The sequence below is a fragment of the Thalassophryne amazonica genome, chromosome 23 (genome assembly GCF_902500255.1).
Source record: "Thalassophryne amazonica chromosome 23, fThaAma1.1, whole genome shotgun sequence".
Classification (NCBI taxonomy): Eukaryota; Metazoa; Chordata; class Actinopteri; order Batrachoidiformes; family Batrachoididae; genus Thalassophryne; species Thalassophryne amazonica.
In genome coordinates this window covers 29,888,667-29,911,458 of record NC_047125.1, presented here as the reverse complement: position 1 = coordinate 29,911,458, position 22,792 = coordinate 29,888,667, and the positions used below count along the sequence as shown (strand labels likewise).

The window sequence follows — 22,792 nt, the reverse complement described above, 5'->3', positions numbered from 1 at the left end:
AGGTTTGACTTATGGTTTTGATTTATAAATCAAATTAATCTGGATAGAATAACTACATTCATGTCAACTCTTAAAATGTACAAAGTGAAAATATTCCACATATCTGTTAATTTTAAAAGAACACACTAATTCTGAAGATTTGAACATTAACACACACAGATTCCCAAAGAGATAAACTCAGCCTCCCCTCACACTGATTGGTTGACTAATTCTATGTAAAAACCAACACAAGTTAATGTAACGTGTGTGTGTTGGTGTTTACAAATAAATGGGTTCTGTAAAATATGTCATTTTTTTCATTTGCAAAAAAAAGGCATTTGCAAAAAAAGTAGGTTAAGTTCTGATTCAGGTCGACAACCGTGTGATATAACCAGGGTCAAATTCCATAGAACACTGCCATCTACTGGTGCAGACAAGAAGGAAAGAAAATGCAGCTGTTTTACCAAGCCATGACAATGTAAACATGACAAATAATTACCTTTTTAGACAGCTCCAAATGCTTTCTCCAGTGGTCTTCTGTGATTCAGGAAGCGATTAGAGCAGTTTTCAACAGACAACTTGCAGAGAAAATGATTAATCTGTAATAATTTTTTATATACGCAGCATCCAGCGTAGAGCACTTGGCAGCAGGTGGAACAAAGCACGGCATCCAGCTGTGAACACAGCGGCTGGGATCATCACGACGACGTGCGTACAAGTTCGTGAATCAAAGTCATGCACATGTCAGTGCACCTTTACAAATAAAAAGGCTTTTATTTCAATCCAGTGGTATAGCCCCGACTTTTCACGATAATGAATAAACCATTAACCAGTGACAAAGTTAACTGAACATTAAGATGATTCTAACAGAACCAACAGCAATCATCTCTCTTATCTCAGAGTTCAAAAGTAGGACATTAGAAGACATCCAGCATTTCACTGCAGTCAGACTAGCCTCCACATTTGCAATATGAGAAACATTACTGACACAAACAAGCATGTACATCTGCAAGTCAGAACCATTCAAATTAATCCCATGGTTATAGTAATCTAACCAGAAGATGTGATATTAAAATAAATAAGCAGTGGACCTAGAGTACACCATACTTCATTCCTGAAAATTTAAATGCTTTGTCAGTATAATGAACATGTAGCAATCACTTTGCCAAGTAAGACCTCAATCATTAAAGTTTCTGAACAGAGATGCCCAAGTAAACTTTTACACTAGATGCCCTTCCTAACACAACTCCACACTGCATGGAGAACAGGCACGGGTGATCTTGAACTGGAAACCTGTTCTGGATGTGCATTGACTACTTGGCCACTACATAGCCCTGAAGGCTCAGAGAGATCATCCTCCAATAAATAAGAAATTGCTGAGCCACCACTTTTTCTAGAACAATCTGGCTTGTATATCGATATATAAGTAAATTTTTAAAAATAAGTGTTAGTATTCAAATACTGAAGGGCTTAATGTGTGTATGGGTATACGCTGTCATAGAGTACATCTGCAAGGTCAAACAGCAAGCACATGGGTTGAGTAAAGTTAAAGCCTTGCACATGCATAGCATCTTGAGATAACATATACTGTGATTTGATGGTGTACGAGGTCTGTCCAAAAAGTATCAGACCTTTTTATTTTTTTCAAAAACCATATGGATTTGAATCATGTGTGCTTGCATGAGCCAACCTTGAACCTTCATGCGCATGCGTGATTTTTTTCACGCCCGTCGGTTGCATCATTCGCCTGTGAGCAGGCTTTTTGTGAGCACTGGTCCTCCCCTCTCATTGGATTTTCATTGCGAGGTGGAACGATTTGGAGCTTTGCTGCAGCAAATTTTTCCAGAAACTGTGAGAGACAGCCAGGTGGAAACCATTCGGAAGATTCAGACGGCTTTCGGTGACGATCCTATGGGCATCACACAGATTAAGGAGTGTTACAACCGGTTTAAAGACGGCGCACAATGGCAGAGGGTGCGCCGTGCTCCGAGCGGCCATCGACAGGCTGAAACGACCAGATCATTTCCAAAGTGAACGCTGTGTTGATCCAGGACGTCTTCTGACTACCAGAGAAATTGCAGAAGAGGTGGACATCAGCACTTTTTGGCACATTCCACTGTTACAGGAGATTTTGTAATGAAAGACGTGCGGAAGGTGGAAGTCTCACAGGACATGTTGTGACATGTCCAGCTCTTACACAATTCCTCGGATACTCACTCGACTGAAAAGCCACCGAAAGCCGTTTGAATCTTCCGAATGGTTTCTACCTGGCTGTCTCTCACAGTTTCTGGAAAAATTTGATTCAGCGCTGCTCCAATCGTTCAGACATTTTCCTCGCAATGAAAATCCAACGAGGGGGGAGGACCAGTGCTCACTCAAAGCCTACTCACAGGCGAATGACGCAACCGACAGGCGTGAAAAAACTCACGCATGCACACGAAGGTTCAAGGTTGGCTCATGCAAGCACAAGTTATTCAAATCCATAAGGTTTTTGAAAAAAATGAAAAGGTCTGATACTTTTTGGACAGACCTCGTATGAATAAATTTTGAAATTGATGGAAGACTACATTAAAACATGTGCTTAAGTCAGAGTAAACCCTAAAAAGAAATGGTGAGCCCAACAGAAAAGACAGAAATGATGACGACAAGAGTCTTACTTAAATACATCAACCCCTCCAAAAGTCTAAACAATGATGTTGACTCTAGAAATGTACTATTTGGTCTGAAACATTGTGCAATAAGTCATAAAGTTTATCAGCTCTTCTGCTGAAAGAGTGGAAATGAAAAGGGAGGAAGCCAAAATCTATCATGTCAGCCCATTTGGGTTCAAGAAAGAACATTTTTGGACAAATCCCAGTGACCACCATTGGATAAGACTGACTCTAGGCTGTTTATGTGCAATTCTGCCCTCAAGTGTCCAGACGAGCACTTTACAATATGGATGGAGATATTCACAGAAAAGATATGAAAACAATAAATAAATAAATGGGATAGTGTTGTAGTGTCACACAGTGGATTATACTTAATAAGAAGTGAAAATACTATAAATACTGCACAGGAGTAAAGTCATTTAAATAATCAATGAGTGGACTATTGTAGCAGATCCATTTGCTCAACACAAAATGTCTACATGCCTTCGATGTCCGTCCATTTTTGACAGCATACCACTGTGCGTCAACACACTCCTGTTTAAAGGGGTGACTACGCACCCTCTAGATAGAAATATATACTTGGACACAGCCCAAATGGATTTGCACAATGCATTTTGGACTGTGCACAATAGAATCTCAAGATATCGCCCTTCAACACTGAAAAGGGTCAGACGTCAATAAGGAGACACAAACCCCAGTAAAAATGAAATTTGGGCTCATCTCAGCACAGTCTGACTGACTGATCCTTCGACTGATCGAGTTGCAATGCTGGGAAGACAGAACCTGCCCAGTGTCCCTTTTAGCTGGCAAAAACTCGTACAAATATTATAAACTTGTTTCTTTATTCTTGGGGTAATGATGATGACGATGATGTTGTCATGGTCTGGCCCTCTTGGGGCCAGCTGTTATGATTTTGGACCGTTTTTCCATGTTCTGAGCCTCTATGCCATGTCTTATTATCATTGTCATGTTCATGTTATGTTTGCTTTTGTTTAATTTATTCTCTGTGTATCTTTTCTTTGCCACATATTTTGTTTTGCTTTATTGTTTATTATTTGCTTTCACTCTTGGTCCCTTAGTTACTTTAGTCTTAGTTTCATTGTTTATCACATTTATTATGTTATGCTTTAGTCACAGGGTTTTGTTATTATTTATCGTCAGTGTTTTTTGTTTTTAATCTGATTATGTTCCATTTGTTATGTCTTGCAATTTCTGTTTATCAGTAATGATTTTCATCATGAGTTATTCTGTTATGTTTTTCCTATCACTTTGTTACTTTCCATACTTTAGCCATTGTCAAGTTCTGTTCTAGTTTTGTTCAGCCAGTTTGTGTTTTCATTGTTTTTCATTTAGCTTTCATCTGTATATGTTTTCTGTTATACTTTTATATCGGGTTTTGATTTCTGTTGATTAATCTGTTCCTGTTTAATTCTGCTTTTGTATTGATTTTCTGATCAGTTCTAGTTGCTCTTGTATTTATGCTCATGTCTGATTTTGGTTCCTGTTGTTGTATTACATTCTGACCCTGATTTCCATTTTACTCCGTTCTGCTTTTGCTGTTTGTTTCCACTCTGCACCTCCCATCATGTCTTCATTCCTAGTCTCACGCCCAGTTACTTCTGTTCACTCACACTCTTGCACCTGACATTATGTTTTTTCCGTCACTTTGATGCAGTCTGTTTTGTTTCTGTTCACTCCACGCCCTGCACCTGACATTATGTTTTTTCCGTCACTTTGATGCAGTCTGTTTTGTTTCTGTTCACTCCACGCCCTGCACCTGACATTATGTTTTTTCCCTCACTTTGATGCAGTCTGTTTTGTTTCTGTTCACTCCACGCCCTGCACCTGACATTATGTTTTTTCCGTCACTTTGATGCAGTCTGTTTTGTTTCTGTTCACTCCACGCCCTGCACCTGACATTATGTTTTTTCCCTCACTTTGATGCAGTCTGTTTTGTTTCTGTTCACTCACACTCTTGCACCTGCTCCCGTGTCTTTGTCTATTACATCACGCCACTTTGCTCACTCCCTTCCTCACACTTTTGCCCTGTCTTACTCTTTAGCCAGAAGCCACACCCCTTCTAGATTGTTCCTCACGTGCACCTCGTTTACACCACCTGTCCCTCACTTCTCCCTAATTAGTCCACAAGTATTTAAACTCCACAGTCCTTCACTTCTTCGCCAGATTGTAGTCTTTGTACTCTTTCCAGCGCCCATCACAGTCCTGTTTTTGTCTTGCCGTGTTCTGTACTTTGCTCTGTACCTCGACCATGCCTTTTGCTTCATCCCGTATGTCTGAGTTTGCTCATGCCTCTGAACCCTGCTCATTTGTGACTGCGTCTCAGCCTGATCCTGCTTGTACCTCTGCCACACTGACTGATTACATGTGTACCGAAACCAAGCCTTTTCTCCCACACCAAAGCCTTGTCTGGGGGTTTGCATTGCGGGTCCAGCCGCTCCTAGTGACGGGCTCCCTCCCGTCCTGACAGATGTGGTTGCTGATCATCATCCCTTTGACTGTTCAGTCAGTATGGCTTATCAGACTAGATTGGATTGTGTGTAATCTGACAGGTCAGGTCACATACATGTTCTAGGTCATCTCTCATGCCTGAGGACAAGCACCAATGCCCGAGGAAAGAAAGTCTAATATTCCCACGTGAGGATACAAACTCATCGGTCTACCTTCAACAGTCCAACAGAAATATGCATCTAATCCAGATGGAGATGACACTTCATGTGTCTGGATGAGGAGCCAATGTTTTTGGATTTTGTTGCAAGATGTTTCCGACTCTTTGAATGTAATCAAACAGAGAAGTGATGAACCGTGTGATATCTGTGATGCCTTGAGGGAAGTCCATGTCGTCAGTGTATGGTAACGAGCATTTATTGGCAATAGATGCAAAACTGTTGGCAAGTTTCATTTTTGTAGTCAACACGTTATTAAAAGTATGAAAATGAAGAATATAGTGGAAGAAAACAAATTTACTTTGTGTATTCCAGAAATGTGGTGCCTTTGCTCTTCCAGCGCACTGTGAGGTTTGGAAGTGGCCATCCTTGAGATGCAACCACAACATTTTACTCGGATCTCCTCATGTCAAACATGGAAGGAGAAGCTGCAGAAAACTCTTGAGGTTGACTCTTCTCCTCTGAGCTTCGTGTCCACGTCCTGTTGTTTCCAACATTTTTCTCAGCCGCTTTCTATTTCTTCTTTCTTCAGGTTCTCTCTTCTCCCTCTTACTGCTCAACTTCATCTTTCCTTCCTTCATCCAATGTTCTTCATTCACCTTGGCATCCTCTTTCACCCCCCTATGCCTCTGGTTTCCGTCTATCCCTCCATGGCCTCCTGCAGTTCCTCTTGGTCCTCTGTGTCTCCCTGTGTTTGCTCCCTTACCCAGTTCAGGGAACTTCGTTTCGGATTGGGGTGGTGGGGCCCTGGAGGTGTGACCCTCTATTTGCTAAGGGTCTTCCCCATGTGGCAGCACAGCTAGCAATCAACCGTATCAACAAGGACCCAGTGCTGTCCCACGCTGCCACCTTTGAGTACACTGTACTGCAGGTACGTATTGATCTCAGCTGTCACAAACTTCATATTCATAACAACAATTAAACCATTAAAGGTAGTAATTTGACCTGATGCCTTCTTGAGCATGGATTCTCAAGGGTCAGGCCGAATCGGTCACGTCAGCGCAGTGCTCAGCCGCGTAAAAATCCTTTTTGTTTTTTGGCGGTGGATTGTTAATGAGATTTATTTTCATCGCGAGCAGAAAGCTGAACGACACATCGCTGTGAACACTGATCGTGAATAAATGGAGCACTGTGACGCTAATAAGGTTTTAAAATAATTGTTTTTTTTTTCCTTTTTGACAAAGTGGCAGCAGGACAGAAAAACGCACCAAGCGCCGTATTACACCGAGGGACTTCTTCACAAAAAAACACTGCATTATTCACAAACAGTTTCTACAAGAAAGAATTAAAGCATTTCCAAAACAAGGATGTCTAATCTGTGATGATGGATCTGGATGAAAACAGGTCAGATTAAAAGACTTGATTTACTCTGTGTGTGCAGGTCTGCATCACATGAGGCAAACGTCCGTTTTTGTTCATTTAAAAGAATGAAAATAGAGGATCTAACAGCTTTATTCCTGTTTGTGGGTGTTTGTTTTGGATGGAAATAACTGGTTTCGACAGAAACATTAAAATGCTTGTCGGATTTGGGCAGGAACATGAGGCTCAAACTGAACTTTAATGCCCTCTAGATCTAAGACCGACTGCCATCGGATACGGATACTTTGGTTTACAATAAATTCAGAAGTTGTCTGAGAGCTGCTGGGGAGAAACAAGTTCAAGGTGAGTGACCCCGAGACCTCCGAGCACAGGGACGAAGTCCGAGAGGTGAGGTCAAGTTCACCTGCATTGGGCCTTGTCCCTGAGTTAGTTGGGGGGAGGGAGGGGAGGGTTCCAAGACGACCAGAGCAGCACAATCGAATATTTTTCATGAATGAATGGAACGCTGCGATTTTATAGCATTCTGCAATCTGCCTGAGAACACTGAAAAGTCCGCTGTTCTAACGGCTTTCCTCCCAAACCTGAGGGAGTCTTCCCAAGGGATCAATAAAGTTCTATCTAATCCAATCTCAAACACAGCTGTCATTTGTGTGAAGCACATTCCAATCAAGACATTAAATATAGTTTCACAGAAGCGAGACTGGCTGGTATTGTGATTTGATTTCACTCTACAGGAACCATGTGAGACATCAAAGGCATTGGAAGCTTTTGTGGGTTTCCACACCAAGGCTGCAGGCTACGTTGGACCAGCCAACCCCGGCTACTGTGATGCTGCTTCAATGCTGAGCAAAGGTTGGAACAAAGTAAGTGTTTGTCCATCTGGATATGGAGCATTTTTGATAAGAAACCGCAAGTTATTTTTCTGTATCTTAACCATGTTGTAAACTTATCAAAATCTGCCAAGTAAGACTTACTTTCCTTTTCCTGTGAAATCTCAGGCATTGTTTCCTTGGAACTGTATTGGCTATGAGTTGGATGATGTTAGGAACCACCCAACCTTCGCCCGATCTATGCCAAGGTCAACATGGGTGTTGGTCAGAGTCCTGAGGTTCTTCAGGTGGGCTCACGTTGGTGTCATCTCTTCCTCAGAGGCCATCTGGTTGGAGACGGCCACCAAGGTTTGCATAGTCTGTTTCTAAGATCTTAATTAATTAAATGACAAAAAAAAAAAAAAAACAGTAATCTGCGATGTGAAGTGAAACTACATAACTGCAGTATTATTCCTCTGGTTCACCGGTATCACATTCAGGTTGCTGACTCCCTGAGGAGCCATGGTCTACCGGTAAGACTAGTCAGTATTATGGAGAATACACCTCATGCAATCAGACGAACGCTGGCCAAAGTCCGGAAGATGAGAGAATTACGGGGTGAGTGAACTTTACATGCAGAAAAATTAAGCTAAGATAAGATACGAATGCAATGTACTGCATGTGTGTGTGTGTGTGTGTGTTGTGTACTGTATGTTACCAGTTATGCAAACAGCATAAATCTGCAGCTGGGTGTCCCGTCTTACCCTAGTGATCATCCTCTGTATGCACTCTGCACTGATCGGTGGTGAAGTCCAGAAACTCCTCTTAGAAACAGCCTATGACATGCAGATGATCGACGGCTCCCTGGTGTTTGTGACCTACGACACCCTGCTCTACAGTCTGCCCTACCACAACGTGACCTACCCAGCTCTAAAAAGCAACAGCAAACTTCTACGGGCCTACGACGCCGTGCTGACCATCACCGTCGACTCGCCACAGGTGTCGTTCTATGAGGCCTACAGAGAGGCCATGGAGAGGGGGGAGGTGGCGAGGACGCTGAAACCACAGCAGGTGATCAAAGTGTTATGAAAAGAAACAAGGTCAATTTGATGAAATAATATATTGTTTATGTTTTCTTCTTGGTTGGAGTGAAATATGCATGACAGCATTTTAGCGCTACCTTAAAAAAATTGAATAAAGTCAGAATCCATATGAATAACATTAAATATTGTCCCATTACAATTACATTCAAAAATCATGAAGAAAAATGTTAATATCAGGGGGAAAAGGCATGATATGGTATGAAAGAAGCCAAAATGTTTCAAAACAACTCTAATATTTGTTGATTACCATGTATTAAAATATAATGACCCCAACAAAGTGGCTACACCATAACACTTAGATATCAGAGTTTATACTTTGAGTCCTATTGAGATGCCCTTGAACAAGGTCCAATGTGATGGTTTCTATTTTTGAAAGCAACAGTTTAAGAATGATTTGTTTATCTGCCATTAATCAAGTTTAAGTGCACCTGTGTGCAAATATTATAAAACTCAAAGTGGAAATTATAAAAACACGGTTAGACCGGATCCACCTCAAAATCTACTGAACTCTTCATGTGCACCAAATTTCTTTAAAATCCCTTAATGTGTCCTTGAGTGAAGTCATTACCTACTTGGTGAAGTTAATAAAGCAGCTGAAGATGAAATGGTCCGGTGCATCCTGCAGGTTTCTCCTCTCTTCGGTACCATTTACAGCTCAGTGCTGTTCATGGCTCATGCAGTGCAGCGGGTTCAGCAGTCCAGGGAGTGGATGTCGGGGGGAAACCTGGCACGACACACCCGTAATCTGGCCTTCCAGGTATTGACAATATGCTGAAATGCAAATATTAAGATTAACAATGAGATATGTATACTCAAAAGTAAAAATTTCCAATAAAGGAGAAGAAAATGAAAACAAAAATACTGATGGTACTTACACTCTCATCGCTACTTTACAGGGTTTCAGCTATGCCATCAGAACCAACAACTCTGGAGCGGCTCTGCTAGATTACCTCATACTGGACTCAGACGGAACCTCCTGGGAGTTGAAGCCAACATACAAGCAAGTGCACTGAGAAGAAATAATTTATTTACACAACTGAAACAATAACAAGAATAAAACAGATACAGACAATAGAGATCGAGCAATAAATTAGAATTTCCATGTAAGATGATTAATTAAATGACCAACCCAACATTTCTGAGATTGTCACTGGATTGTGTTGTGAGGTGTATATTCTGGCATTAATATTAATGATCCTACAACAGGATTGACAAGGAAGCCCACACGGTGCACTTCCTAGGTCGAGATATCCACTTTCCTCGTGGATACGGACCCAAAAAGGATGCTTCCTGCTGGTTCACACCTGGAATCATCTGCTCAGGCGGTAAGGAAGGTGCACGCAAACACATTTTTGTACAATATCCAACACAGACAAAAAACTATAGAGCAAAGTGTCATTTTGTCACTTAATGTCAAATCAACTTTTAGCTGAATGTGTGTGCTTCTCAGTTCACAAGCTAAACAGACGGTAACTTAAAATCACTACAAAAGCGTGCATTTTGTCTCACCAATTTATACTATTAAATTCAACATTTTTCGAATATTCTGTCTTGAACCTACAGCAAACTGAAAAACGGTTCACAAATATGTACAATAGCTTTACACCAATTACAAACCTTTGATTCCAAGAGGAGATGCGATCTAATTTGATACCCTTTTGCACAAATTAAACACATACAGTAGTATTCAGAATAATAGTAGTGCTATGTGACTAAAAAGATTAATCCAGGTTTTGAGTATATTTCTTATTGTTACATGGGAAACAAGGTACCAGTAGATTCAGTAGGTTCTCACAAATCCAACAAGACCAAGCATTCATGATATGCACACTCTTAAGGCTATGAAATTGGGCTATTAGTAAAAAAAAAGTAGAAAAGGGGGTGTTCACAATAATAGTAGCATCTGCTGTTGATGCTACAAACTCAAAACTACTATGTTCAAACTGCTTTTTTAGCAATCCTGTGAATCACTAAACTAGTATTTAGTTGTATAACCACAGTTTTTCATGATTTCTTCACATCTGTGAGGCATTAATTTTGTTGGTTTGGAACCAAGATTTTGCTGGTTTACTAGTGTGCTTGGGGTCATTGTCTTGTTGAAACACCCATTTCAAGGGCATGTCCTCTTCAGCATAAGGCAACATGACCTCTTCAAGTATTTTGACATATCCAAACTGATCCATGATACCTGGTATGCGATATACAGGCCCAACACCATAGTAGGAGAAACATACCCATATCATGTTGCTTGCACCACCATGCTTCACTGTCTTCACTGTGAACTGTGGCTTGAATTCAGAGTTTCGGGGTCGTCTCTCAAACTGTCTGCAGCCCTTGGACCCAAAAAGAACAATTTTACTCTCATCAGTCCACAAAATATTCCTCCATTTCTCTTTAGGCCAGTTGATGTGTTCTTTGGCAAATTGTGACCTCTTCTGCACGTCTTTTATTTAACAGAGGGACTCTGCAGGGGATTCTTGCACATAAATTAGCTTCACACAGGCGTCTTCTAACTGTCACAGCACTTACAGGTAACTCCAGACTGTCTTTGATCATCCTGGAGCTGATCAATGGGTGAGCCTTTGCCATTCTGGTTATTCTTCTATCCATTTTGATGGTTGTTTTCCATTTTCTTCCCCACGTTTTTTTTTTTTTTTTTTTTTGGTCCATTTTAAAGCATTGGAGATCATTGTAGATGAACAGCCTATAATTTTTTTTTGCACCTGCGTATACGTTTTCCCCTCTCCAATCAACTTTTTAATCAAACTACGCTGTTCTTCTGAACAATGTTTTGAACGTCCCATTTTCCTCAGGCTTTCAAAGAGAAAAGCATATTCAACAGGTGCTGGCTTCATCCTTAAATAGGGGACACCTGATTCACACCTGTTTGTTCCACAAAAATGAAGAACTCACTGACTGAATGCCACACTACTATTATTGTGAACACCCCCTTTCTACTTTTTTTTTTTTACTAATAGCCCAATTTCATAGCCTTAAGAGTGTGCATATCATAAATGCTTGGTCTTGTTGGATTTGTGAGAATCTACTGAATCTACTGGTACCTTGTTTCCCATCTAACAATAAGAAATATACTCAAAACCTGGATTCATCTTTTGTCACATAGCATTACTATTATTCTGAACACTACTGTACGTTTAAACTCAATATGGATTAATTTTAAGAGAATACAATGAGTTCAAGACTGTAATATTTACCTGTATTTATTTTTCATGAGTGATCTGCTGTGTTTTTGCTGCAGGCGTTGATCTGTTCTCCACTATCAGCATGATGCTCGGTGCGATCACCGCCTCATTTCTTTCAGTGGCACTGATTTACGGCATCAGGTACAAAACCAGCAGAAACATCACAATGTGCAAAATCTGGATCATAAATGACGTCCAGGTTTCCAGATAATGCTAAACTAATTATAGATTGGAGAGAAAATTATTTCTACGAGCTGGAAAGAAAAATATCCAGTCTGTTTTAATTTCATTATATTTGCTCGTGTTTTCTTTTTATTACAGTATAACACTTTTAATCAAAATAATAATGATATAATTCTCATGATTTTTGTGTGATGTAACTTATTTGAGGATTTCTCTCAGTTCTGGATAATTGTAACTCAATTCTGATATTTCCTGTTACTAATGATTAATGATACAGCAAAAGATTCGTAATTTTATTTATTTTATACGGATGTTGTCTAAACTTAATCACCGATGCTTACTGTTCCCTCCTTTTCTCTTGTTGCCTAGGCGACGCATCAATCAGATTCGATTGGTCAGGGGTCCCAATAAGATCCTGCTGACTCTTGTGGATGTCACATTCATAAACCCGTCACTTAGCAACAAGGTCAGCCCCGGAGACACGTGACGTGACTGACACCGTGTCAGCGCTCTTGTTGAGAATGTACGAGAAAAGACGACAGATCAAAAATGTTCACAGCTTTTAGTAAAAATAATACAAAGTATGATTTTAAAAAGCTACGCACACATTTTTGCTTTCGTGAGGACTTTGCAGTTGTTTGTATTGACAGGATTTTAGTCTAAAATGTGGAGTAATCACATCCAAAATAATGACCTTATTAAATCCTTAAATGAGGCATACATCGAAAACAAGAAACATAAATGTAGTATAAATTTATCATAGCATTTGAAGATAAAATGCCACATTTCAATCAATTGCTGAACTTTAAACTCTGCAGAAGCTGAGTGTGGATGACAGCAGGACGAGCGGAATGAAGAGCGTCTCAGAGTGCAGCGTCACCTCGCCGGCCTCAACCCAAACCCCCGCCACCTACGAGAACTCCAACGTCGTCATTTACGAGGTGAATGTTATCAATAACGCACGACGGCAAACAGATGGTTGAGGCAAAAGCCCAAAGAACAGGACCTGAGGAAACACAACCTTCTTTTAAATGTTACTAAACAAAAGCCCTGAAATTTAGATGTTTGGTTTTGAACAAAGCAGCTGCCTTCTTCTGTAACGTCTGAGGTCGGTTGGTGTTTCTCCCCTTACAGGGAGACTGGGCGTGGCTCAAGAGGCTTCCTGATGGGACATTCAGCAGCATCAACTCCAAAACCAGCGACGTTTTTGAGCTGGTATGCTACGCTAAGTCGGTTACATGTAATTTAGAGGTGTGATTAAAGTAGCTCAAGCTCAGAAATAAATACAAACAGCACTACAAAGTACTTCTTCTGCCGGCAGATGAAAGACATGCGTCACGAGAACGTCAACACTTTCCTGGGTTTCTTCCATGACTGTGGCGTGTTTGCCATCGTGACGGAGTTCTGTTCCAGAGGCAGCTTGGAGGATCTGCTGCTGAATGAAGATGTCAAACTCGACTGGATGTTTAAGTCATCTCTGCTGCTGGACCTGATTAAGGTCTATCCCTCAACCAGACAGAATCACCTATTCAAAGGTTAAAACCAAATAGTCCCAATGGTTTTGTTTTGCTTCCCAGGGTATGAAGTACCTTCACCACCGCGGAGTGTGCCACAGTCGCCTGAAGTCTCGTAACTGCGTTGTGGATGGGCGCTTCGTCCTGAAGGTCACAGACTATGGCTACAATGAGGTTCTGGAGGCTCAGAGGTTCCCTTTCGATGAGCTGTCTGCAGACGGTGACAGAATAAAACCCCATCATCAATGCTACCACTGACAGGCAGCCGTTTCCAACGAATTCATAGAAAGAACCTGATAACTCAATGCCTCGTGTTTGTTCCACTTAATCAAATAACATAAAACCTTTCTGCACTGCACAAGGAACAAGAACTAAAAACATGAACTGACTCTTAAGAGAGAAGGGGCAATAAGAGGACAGGTTCTGAGAAGATAAGAAGATAGAAGTCCTACGTTCTGTTATGTTCTTGGTCTGTTCACAGGTTCAGAGAAGATCACAGTTCTAGTTACTTCAAAGCACAACAAGTTCGGTCTAGGCCGTACCCGTAGCACAACAAGTTTGGTCTAGGCCGTACCCGTAGAACACAGCGACCTAGATCTAGTAAAGTAAACTTTTGTAACCAATCTGTCTAAATATTCCAGTGGCCCTGCACCCAGTAGGCCTCATACTTTCTGTCTTACTGTACGGTTGTGAGACTTGGATGAGTACCGGTAACCTAAGGCAACAACCGGATGTGTATGATACTAGCTCAAATGAAGGGTTACTTCAAGGAGACTAAGATGAGGAGTTTCACTTGCATTGTGAGGAAAGATCAGCCAATGGCATTTTGGTGGTGTGGCAGGTTACTCTGTGCATGATCTGGTGTGCAGGTGCCTCAGTCTGGAGGATCTCAGTGGCTGCAGAAGGCCAAGAACACTCCCAGATTCGACCTGGCTGCAGCAGATAGATAGCTACTTGCTAGAGGCTGGGTTGGACTGGTTGTCTGCCTGGGTGGTTGGCATAAAGGACTCAGGATGGCTCTGTAGTGTGGTGGATGCACTGAAGCACAGCATGGTGCCAGACCTGACCTGCAGAATGTGTATTTTAACTCTGTGTATTGCAGAGCTGCTGTGGACGGCTCCGGAGATTCTGAGAAGTGGTCAGATGGGGTACCACGGGACATTAGCTGGCGACATCTACAGCTTTGCCATCATCATGCAGGAGGTAGTGATCAGAGGACCTCCATTCTGTATGCTGGACAACTCTGCCACAGGCAAGACAAGAACTCCACAAACAATCTGCACTAAACTCAATGACGCTGGATGAAAAATCTGTTGATTTTTACCTGATGTGATCGCTCTGTGGATATTTTAGGGCATAATTATAATAATCACAGGCCCTGATGTTTGTGCTTTAGAGATCCTGGAGAAGCTCTGTAAACCTCCTCCTTTGTGTCGTCCGGTGGTCAGTCCAGATTACGCTCCACTTGAGTGCATCCAGCTTATGAAACAGTGCTGGAATGAACAACCAGACAGGAGACCGAGCTTTGATGAGATCTTTGATCAGGTAGGTAGGATTCACATTTTGGTTGACTTCCAATGAATTATTTATAAATCAGTGAGCTGCCACTGGGTAATAAGAACAAGACTTCACACCAACTCATCCAAAGAATAGACTTCATTACCTTATTAAGAAAAGTACATTTATATCATCTCAAAATCAGAGGTCTTCATAATCTAGAGCCAAGACCATATGCAAAACCTTCTCTTGGACCATCAAATGAATAATCATTGGATAATGAGTGACATGGATGGAACCCTCTTTTCAAACAACCAAACTCACTCTTCATAAACGGCACTCAAGAAGACTGCATTTTAACTTAATTTCAACCTTTAGTTCCAACCTTTATTAAAAATTGTTTGGTCATGTAGACTGGAATGACTTCAAATATGGTCATTTTCTTTAAAAAAAAAAAAAAAAAAAGACATTCCATTAACAAGCTAGTAGGTGAATGTTTTTCTCTCCGTCTAAATAAACGTGTCATCAATAGATGATGTTTCTAATGCTGCAGAAGTATTCATCTCTTCAACGACTTCTTGCCTCCTGCTCTTTGCCTTCTGTCCCAGTTTAAAAACATCAACAAGGGGAAGAAGACCAACATCATAGACTCCATGCTGCGGATGCTGGAGCAGTACTCGTCTAATCTGGAGGAGCTGATCCGAGAGAGAACGGAGGAGCTGGAGATCGAGAAACAGAAGACAGAGAAGCTCCTCACGCAGATGTTACCCCCGTGTGTAACATGAAACCACACATTTGATGCTTTTGCCTTCGATTTCTATTTTACGTGAGACATAGAGAAATAATTTTTTTGGCAACCAGCAGGACTCCTCACAAACCTGCGTTCCTCTTCCTAAAGGTCCGTCGCCGATGCGTTGAAAACACGCGGCACAGTCGAGCCAGAGCATTTTGACAACGTGTCGCTCTATTTCAGCGACATTGTCGGTTTCACCACCATCTCAGCTAACAGCGAGCCCATCGAGGTGGTCGACCTGCTCAATGACCTCTACACGCTCTTTGACGCCATCATAGGAAACCACGATGTCTACAAGGTGCTGTGTGTGACTGGCTCAATGGTTACTGCTCTGGACTGCCTTCATTATTTGTTTTAACTGTAGGTGGAGACCATAGGTGATGCATACATGGTGGCATCAGGTGTTCCTGTTCCTAATGGCAACCGGCACGCCGCAGAAATAGCCAACATGGCTCTGGACATTCTGAGTGCTGTGGGAACCTTCAAAATGAGACACATGCCTGATGTTCCTGTCAGGATCCGAATAGGACTACACACAGGTGAGGTACCACGGAAGACAAACCCCACAGTGGGTCCTAGTGACATAATGTATGGCTCCTAGTCCTTGATATGTGGTCCTTCAGGACTGCACATTTGCAATCTTTCCTAGGTCCACTCAAGCCAAGGTGATCCAGCTCTTCATTTGCTGAATATACCTAATTTAGTAAACTAAGTGTGCCACATATCTTGTCCTTGATTCAGCCATCTTCTTGTTGGGTTTCTTACATTTCAGTCTCAATGCCACCGTGTTTTTTAACATTACCAAAGGAATATGGCTGGCAAGACTATATCAGCTCTTACGGTGGCGCCATACTTAATCTGACTGCCTCTTGGGATTGCCAATAAGGACCTGAAACAGATTATTGTTTATGTCTGGGTTTACTGTATGTGTGTGTCTGTTACAGGTTCATGTGTCGCTGGTGTGGTGGGTCTGACGATGCCCCGTTACTGTTTATTTGGAGACACGGTGAACACGGCCTCTCGTATGGAGTCCAGTGGGTTACGTAAGTTACAGTCCATAACCCTAGAAAGAGCATGTTCACTAGTAACTGTGGTCCATCTTATCTGGGACTGACCAATTTTCCAGCGTTGGAGTTTGTTTTTCTTAGACCAGACTTCTGTAGATTGAACGTTATCCACTTCAGTAAATTTTAAATAAGTTGTTGAGTTTTTCTTTGTTGGATGGGTTTTTGTTTTTTTGGCTACAGCCTACAGGATCCATGTTCACCAGAGCACAGTGAAGGTCCTACGAGAGTTAAATCTAGGCTACAAGCTGGAACTAAGAGGCAGGACAGAAGTGAAGGTACAGTTTTCTACTAAGACAAGATTTCTGCATTGGCACATGCGGATCTGGATTCAGCCATGACATTTTTGTTTCAATCATTTCCTTCATTTCCTCTTCAGGGAAAAGGTATAGAGGAGACCTTCTGGCTTGTGGGGAGAGATGGATTTACCAAACCTCTGCCTGTTCCTCCAGAACTCAAGTCTGGGTAGGAGTGATTTCCTTTCTCCTCGTCCTCTTACTATGACGTTTTATAGCCAGACTTAGATTTGTGTCCTGTAGTGGTTGATTTCTTTTACCAAATATCATCACGTCAAATTGGAGATAAACTGGAGTCTGAAAGAGCCTCAAAACAATTCCTATACAAAGCTTCTCTACCAAAACCATCTTGTGGGGACTTTTAAAATACTGTTGCTTTGACACCAAACTGCATGTTTTCGGCTTCTTGTCCAAATGTGCAGAAATTGTAGACGGCTCTTCTTTTTTACACAACCACAGACGTCTGCTACATCTATGACACCCATCAGCTATTCCGCACCATGTAGGGAACAAGTATTCCAGGCCTTGCAGGACACCGGTGTGTGCGTTAGTGTTTGTGTGTGCTGCGTTCATGCTGTTCACTTCATCCCAACAGGCAAATGGCCCATGGGCTGCAGATGGCTGAGATAGCCCAGTACAAGAAACGGAAAGCCGAGAAACTACAACAGGAACAACTTGCAAAGAAGAAAAACTGAGGTAATGTTATGCATGATAAAAATGTATAACATTACTTGCTAGGTTGGCAACGTGACTCGTCCTTTGAGAAATAGAGTTTGGGAACTTTGTTAGCATGAACCGTTTCAAGGTGCTGCTGCAATTTATTTGCGAATAAACAGCAACACTCTCGAGGCGGTTCGAGTGAGAGAAACTTTTTTTTATAAATGGAGGGGAATCCATTATTTTGAATTGTTGGTCACTGACAAAACTCAGTTCTTCTACTTTACAAGTTTTGAACAAAAACATTGTATTTGTACTGTTCAACATGTTGCTGCTTTCGCTTCAATAGTCAATATTGAGGACAATGCTACATTTTGTATTATCACTTATCGTTGTCATACTAACATTTTGGCAGTGAAATAACATAATTTTTTTTTTATATATAATTACAGTCACTGAATTCAGACTTGTTTGCACAAGGTCACAATGTAATCCCTTTAAATTGTATTGAACTTTGACTTACAGATTTGCACCAACACCCAATTACCAGATTTCTAAATACATGAGCTTTAGACAACAGCAAAACATTATCATGCTCTCTTGAAGTATTATCCAAGTAGCTAAAATGCCAAACCCAGTTGCCACAATGACTAACCCAGCTCTCTAGTTTGGCTATTTGTTGTGTCACAGGCTCGAAGTAAAGCTATCAAGCTCATTTGTGGGACAATTCCAAATTCTACTAAGGTGTGTTTTTCAAAAACCTTTGGGCTGAGACCCAGTTAGCAATTCTGCAGCTGTGCCAGTGGATGTTTGTATACGATGATCAATTCGACATACACAAAACAACTGATATCACCAAGTTTCCAGCCTTGCCCCCTTCACTAGACCGCACCAACGTAATCTGTTTTGCCAGCCCGTAGTCCCTAATGTTACCACAGAAACTCAGTCACAATGCTGTGAAACAAATGTTGTCATGTAAAAAAAGGGAAAGTCCTTCTTCCAGTATACGATCCTGCAGATCCTCCTGTAGATGTACCCAACATTTTCTCTTCTTATCACCAACTTTTTCTCGTAATATTGAAACATTACAGTGTTTGTACACTTGAAGAAACGAAATGCTATGCTTACTTAATCTAGATATGTCAACCAGACCTACAAAATGTGGCTGATTAAATGAGAAAAGCAAATTGCAATAACGTCTTTCAATTTTTTACGTAACTACAACAGATTAGGCAAATATAGAATTTAATTTCTCAGAGGGTAATTTATCCTTTGAATAAGATGCTTAAATCCTTTTTTCTACAATATAAACTTACTGTTTCCCCAGCGCTCTTCAGTTAATAATCACTCATTCATTTATTTAATTAGCTAAAATTGTTTTTATTTTCTTAATGTAGGACCTTTTTCTCAAAATAATAACTATAAAGTCTCAGTTTTTTTTAAAGGGATCTTTGTCAGAGCCACTTCCGATCTTTGTCAAGTGTGTTTTGGTGAGCACATGAAAAGCTCTCACCATTCAAACCTATCCGCTGTCATAACATTAAAAATGGAGTGTTTGCACCATAAGAATCTCCATCATAAATGCAAGGGGAGGACGGCACCAAATGGGACATAACAGTTCAATTCTACCAAAAATGTATTTTCAATGCCACGGGAGACTTTTTAAATAAGAGATCAGAGATCAGATTTTCTATGGCATTAAATTATTCCAGCTAAATTATAAATAATTGGTTTTTAAACAATTCTACATGGATAGACTGATTCTGGGTGCTTTTAAGTTACCCCAAACTCTTTTTGAACAAGTTTAAACTAAATAGGAACTTCTTTTGAATGGGTTTTAAGCAGCTCAAGACCTAAAGATAAATCCTCTAAAGACAGACCTGCTTAAAGTAGATTTATTCTTTCCAAATTGAAAGCAATCTGGTTTTTACAAGTGTAGATTAATTCTAGGTGCTTTTAAGTGACTTCAAACCATATTTAAAGCAGCCCTAGATCTAAAGATAAAAACCTCTTGAGATTAAACTATTTCAAGTAGCCTTAATCTTGCTAAATTAAAAATCATCTGCTTCTCCAAGGACAGACTGGTTGTGGGTGTCTAAGTGAGTTCAAAATGTTATTAAACCAGCTTAAAAAAGATATTAATTAATCTTGTTTCAAGTGGCTCCAGACCAGCAGTAAAGTTGTTTAAATGGTAAATGGACTTAAAGTAGCCTTAACCTGGGTAAATTAAAAATCACCTGCTTTTAACTCATTTAAAACTACTCTACAACAAACACAAGGGTACATAAAGTATTTTTATTCCACACTAAAGTGAATTTAAACCACCTTATAGTAGATATAAACTGTTTTATTTGGCTTTAAACACATGTGAAATTAAGAAAACCAAAAATGGATTTAGAGCCACTAAATTTAAATAGTTAAATTGATTAAAGCTGAAGATTAAAAAGAATAAATGAATAAAAAAATCTTTCCTAACAATGTAAATTCAATTTAACTTTTTTTAATGTATTGTTTGTGCGTAGGCATATTCCTTTCTCATCTTGCGCTAATTGTCTCTTGCTCTATTCTCTCTCATCTTCAGTGCCACCATCATCATCTCAAGGAAACAGACGAGGAACCTAAAGCAGGTCTTTCACAAGGCGGTGAAGAAGATCTCTCACGTCCGCGTCGTGACTCAGCTCTACTACACGCACGAGGACGAGGACAACGTCATGATGTCACATCACTGACTGTGGACTAACTCTTCCAAACTTTTTGAATGGCATCATCCAGTTGTTAAGAATAACACATACGGGTGTCAAGTGGCATATTATCTTCACTTCACCAGCTTCACTGTTGCTCTGTGTGTGTGTGTGTGACGTGGTGAAGCTGCTGAGTCCTGCCCATGCTGAACTTTACACTAAGAGGGGATGACAAACTGCAGCCGCCCAGCCAATGATCACAACCCAATGTGTCCCCATTTAATGTTTTTGTAAAGTCTTATAATTGTAGGGAAACTCATGCTGTTTAATCTAGAAACATGGTGGCAGCATTTTTATGTTAAGAGACATGCATATGTACACAAACAAGATCAGAAGTAAAAAGAACTTGCCAGTTTGTTTGCATGCAATTTATTCATTCTGCTAATGTGTGTTAGCTTTAGGTTGCTGCACAGATTGGGAGATTATATATTTGTATATGATGATTCATACTGCCAACACACAGGTCATGTAACCAAGAGCCAAGTTCACCAAAGGATAAAATCTGCTTTGGCATTCCCCACGGTAACACAACCTAACAAGTCATTTACTGTAAATGTGCATTACCGGCTTGAGCTGAGGAAATGAAGTGCCGTGTGCCCCTCCGGAGGCTGAGAATCGGTGACTCAGCAGAGCAAGGATCTAGAGAAACTGCCCGTCAGCAGCACGGGAACTCAAACTAATCCCTCCTGTTCAGTTCTCCTCCATCACTTCACTTCTGGTTTCATCTCCATCTATCTTTCTGAATGGAATCAAGAACAGAGAAACATCGGAGGACAGTGAAATTCAGACGCAGGGAAGGAAAACAGAAATGAGTCAGAATTTATAAGAGATGTTTTAAAATTCACACTCCACTATCGACTGTCTGTATGGGCCCTGATCCCGATACGGTAAAGCTTCAAAATAATGTCATCAGGAAGAAAGTTAGGATATGAGAAGGAATACCCCTTTAAAATATCAGATAACACCAGGTGGAATTTCCTCATGCAAGACACACATTTATTTTAATTTTATTACTGCATTTAAAATGTATTTTTATTGGTTTTATTTTATTTCATGTTATTTTTAAGCACTTAAGTAATGGATGAGTTTCATAAATGGTTATTCTCTTTTTTTTGTCCCTTTCTAAATATTCAGTATGTGAATCATCTTTGTACGTAAGTGACAAATTCTGCACAGCAGCACTGTTTCTAATGCAAATTTAACTGTGGAACAACAAAGAATTATTTTATCTTAATAGAAAAAATATGAAAATATCAGGATTACACCCCAGCAGTCTAAAAGAAAAAACAAACAACATAGAATAAGTCAAGCATAACTTCATAAAATAAATTAATCCAGTGAAGACACCACCTGATTTTATATCTATAGAGACAGATATTAAAATTATATAATAAAACATTTTCAAAACGTGTTTAAGATATAACTCAGTGTGGTTGTTCCAATGCCACTTAGATGTATATTATATTTATGATGTTTAACCCATTTTAACTTTAAATACTACCTTACATTTCCTTATTCAACTTCAGCAGTCAAAAATTATTATTATTATGTGTGTACTACAAAACTGTAGTATTGGGTGACATTTTAGACAATAAAATAAAATATAAATATAAATGCTAAAGACAAATACTGCATCAAAGTATTTGGTGCTTTTGGACGTCTAACTTTTATAGCATGCATAAATCTTCAATGAACTCACATCGCCCTCTAGTGTTCTAAAAGAAAAGAGATTTTAAGCAACAGATGGCATCCTGGAAGCTCAGGAGGATTATCACTGCTGATCCTCCATACACATTCAGTTTACGCCACACGTTTGTTTAACTGCAGATGTATGTTAAGAAGATGATGGTTCGCTATAAGTCTCCAGAACTGAAACATTACTTATAGACTTGGAGTCCATAAGACTTTGGAACTCTGCATGAGGGATGAAACAGAATCTTTCAGGAGTGTGGTTGGTGCAAAATCTCCTGGAGATGTTGACCAAAATTCATATCTGGTTGTAAAAAGCCAGAAATCATTACAATAATTACCAGTGAAGCTCCAACAACAATGGCAGTAACTCCAAATATATTAAAAGGAAAATGCATGACATTTATCAAACAAAATTTTGTCCTCCTTAACTCAGTTGCTTTTTATTTTCCAGTTGGACCAGTCTAATAACACCCGTAGTTGGCATGGAAACAATTACATTTTGTTGTACATCTTTCTCTGGGACCTTGATTTCCAAAGGAAATGCAAAATTTACTTTCATCAGAGAACATAACTTTGGAGCACTCGGCAGCAGCCCAGTTGTTTTTG

At 40.3% G+C, this 22,792-nt stretch overlaps 1 protein-coding gene and 1 long non-coding RNA gene across 5 annotated transcripts; one reads left to right on the top strand and one right to left on the bottom strand.

The window, feature by feature from the left end:
* Positions 1–1,198: 1,198 nt before the first annotated feature.
* LOC117505236 lies at positions 1,199–9,559 on the bottom strand. Its single transcript, XR_004559053.1, has 3 exons — positions 9,545–9,559; positions 7,336–7,338; positions 1,199–1,277 (listed from the first exon to the last, which is right to left on the bottom strand). It is a non-coding gene; the product is annotated as an uncharacterized LOC117505236 (long non-coding RNA).
* On the top strand, positions 5,635–20,688 carry gc2 (guanylyl cyclase 2). Of its 4 annotated transcripts, XM_034164828.1 has the most exons (25): positions 5,635–5,760; positions 5,847–6,185; positions 7,369–7,497; positions 7,633–7,812; positions 7,944–8,061; positions 8,213–8,514; positions 9,172–9,303; positions 9,443–9,546; positions 9,753–9,871; positions 11,806–11,890; positions 12,302–12,398; positions 12,751–12,873; positions 13,067–13,147; positions 13,254–13,430; positions 13,510–13,666; positions 14,549–14,698; positions 14,843–14,991; positions 15,552–15,715; positions 15,842–16,034; positions 16,101–16,275; positions 16,681–16,779; positions 16,984–17,078; positions 17,180–17,265; positions 17,692–17,792; positions 20,335–20,452. In XM_034164828.1, the coding sequence occupies exons 1-24, from the start codon at positions 5,689–5,691 to the stop codon at positions 17,789–17,791; spliced, it is 3,426 nt and encodes a 1,141-aa protein (XP_034020719.1). In that variant the 5' UTR covers positions 5,635–5,688; the 3' UTR covers position 17,792; positions 20,335–20,452. The 4 variants fall into 4 exon arrangements, with proteins under 4 accessions (XP_034020719.1, XP_034020720.1, XP_034020717.1 ...); XM_034164829.1 differs by lacking the exon at positions 17,692–17,792 and having other exon boundaries at positions 5,979–6,185; positions 20,335–20,688; XM_034164826.1 differs by lacking the exon at positions 17,692–17,792 and having other exon boundaries at positions 20,335–20,688.
* Positions 20,689–22,792: the final 2,104 nt, after the last annotated feature.

Excerpts from the sequence above, each read along its gene's own strand:
- gc2 (XM_034164826.1), top strand. The coding sequence starts at position 5,689 with ATGCAACCACAACATTTTACTCGGATCTCCTCATGTCAAACATGGAAG. Across the intron at positions 12,399-12,750 it reads ACCCGTCACTTAGCAACAAG|AAGCTGAGTGTGGATGACAG; the intron begins GTCAGCCCCGGA and ends TAAACTCTGCAG. Across the intron at positions 12,874-13,066 it reads CCAACGTCGTCATTTACGAG|GGAGACTGGGCGTGGCTCAA; the intron begins GTGAATGTTATC and ends CTCCCCTTACAG.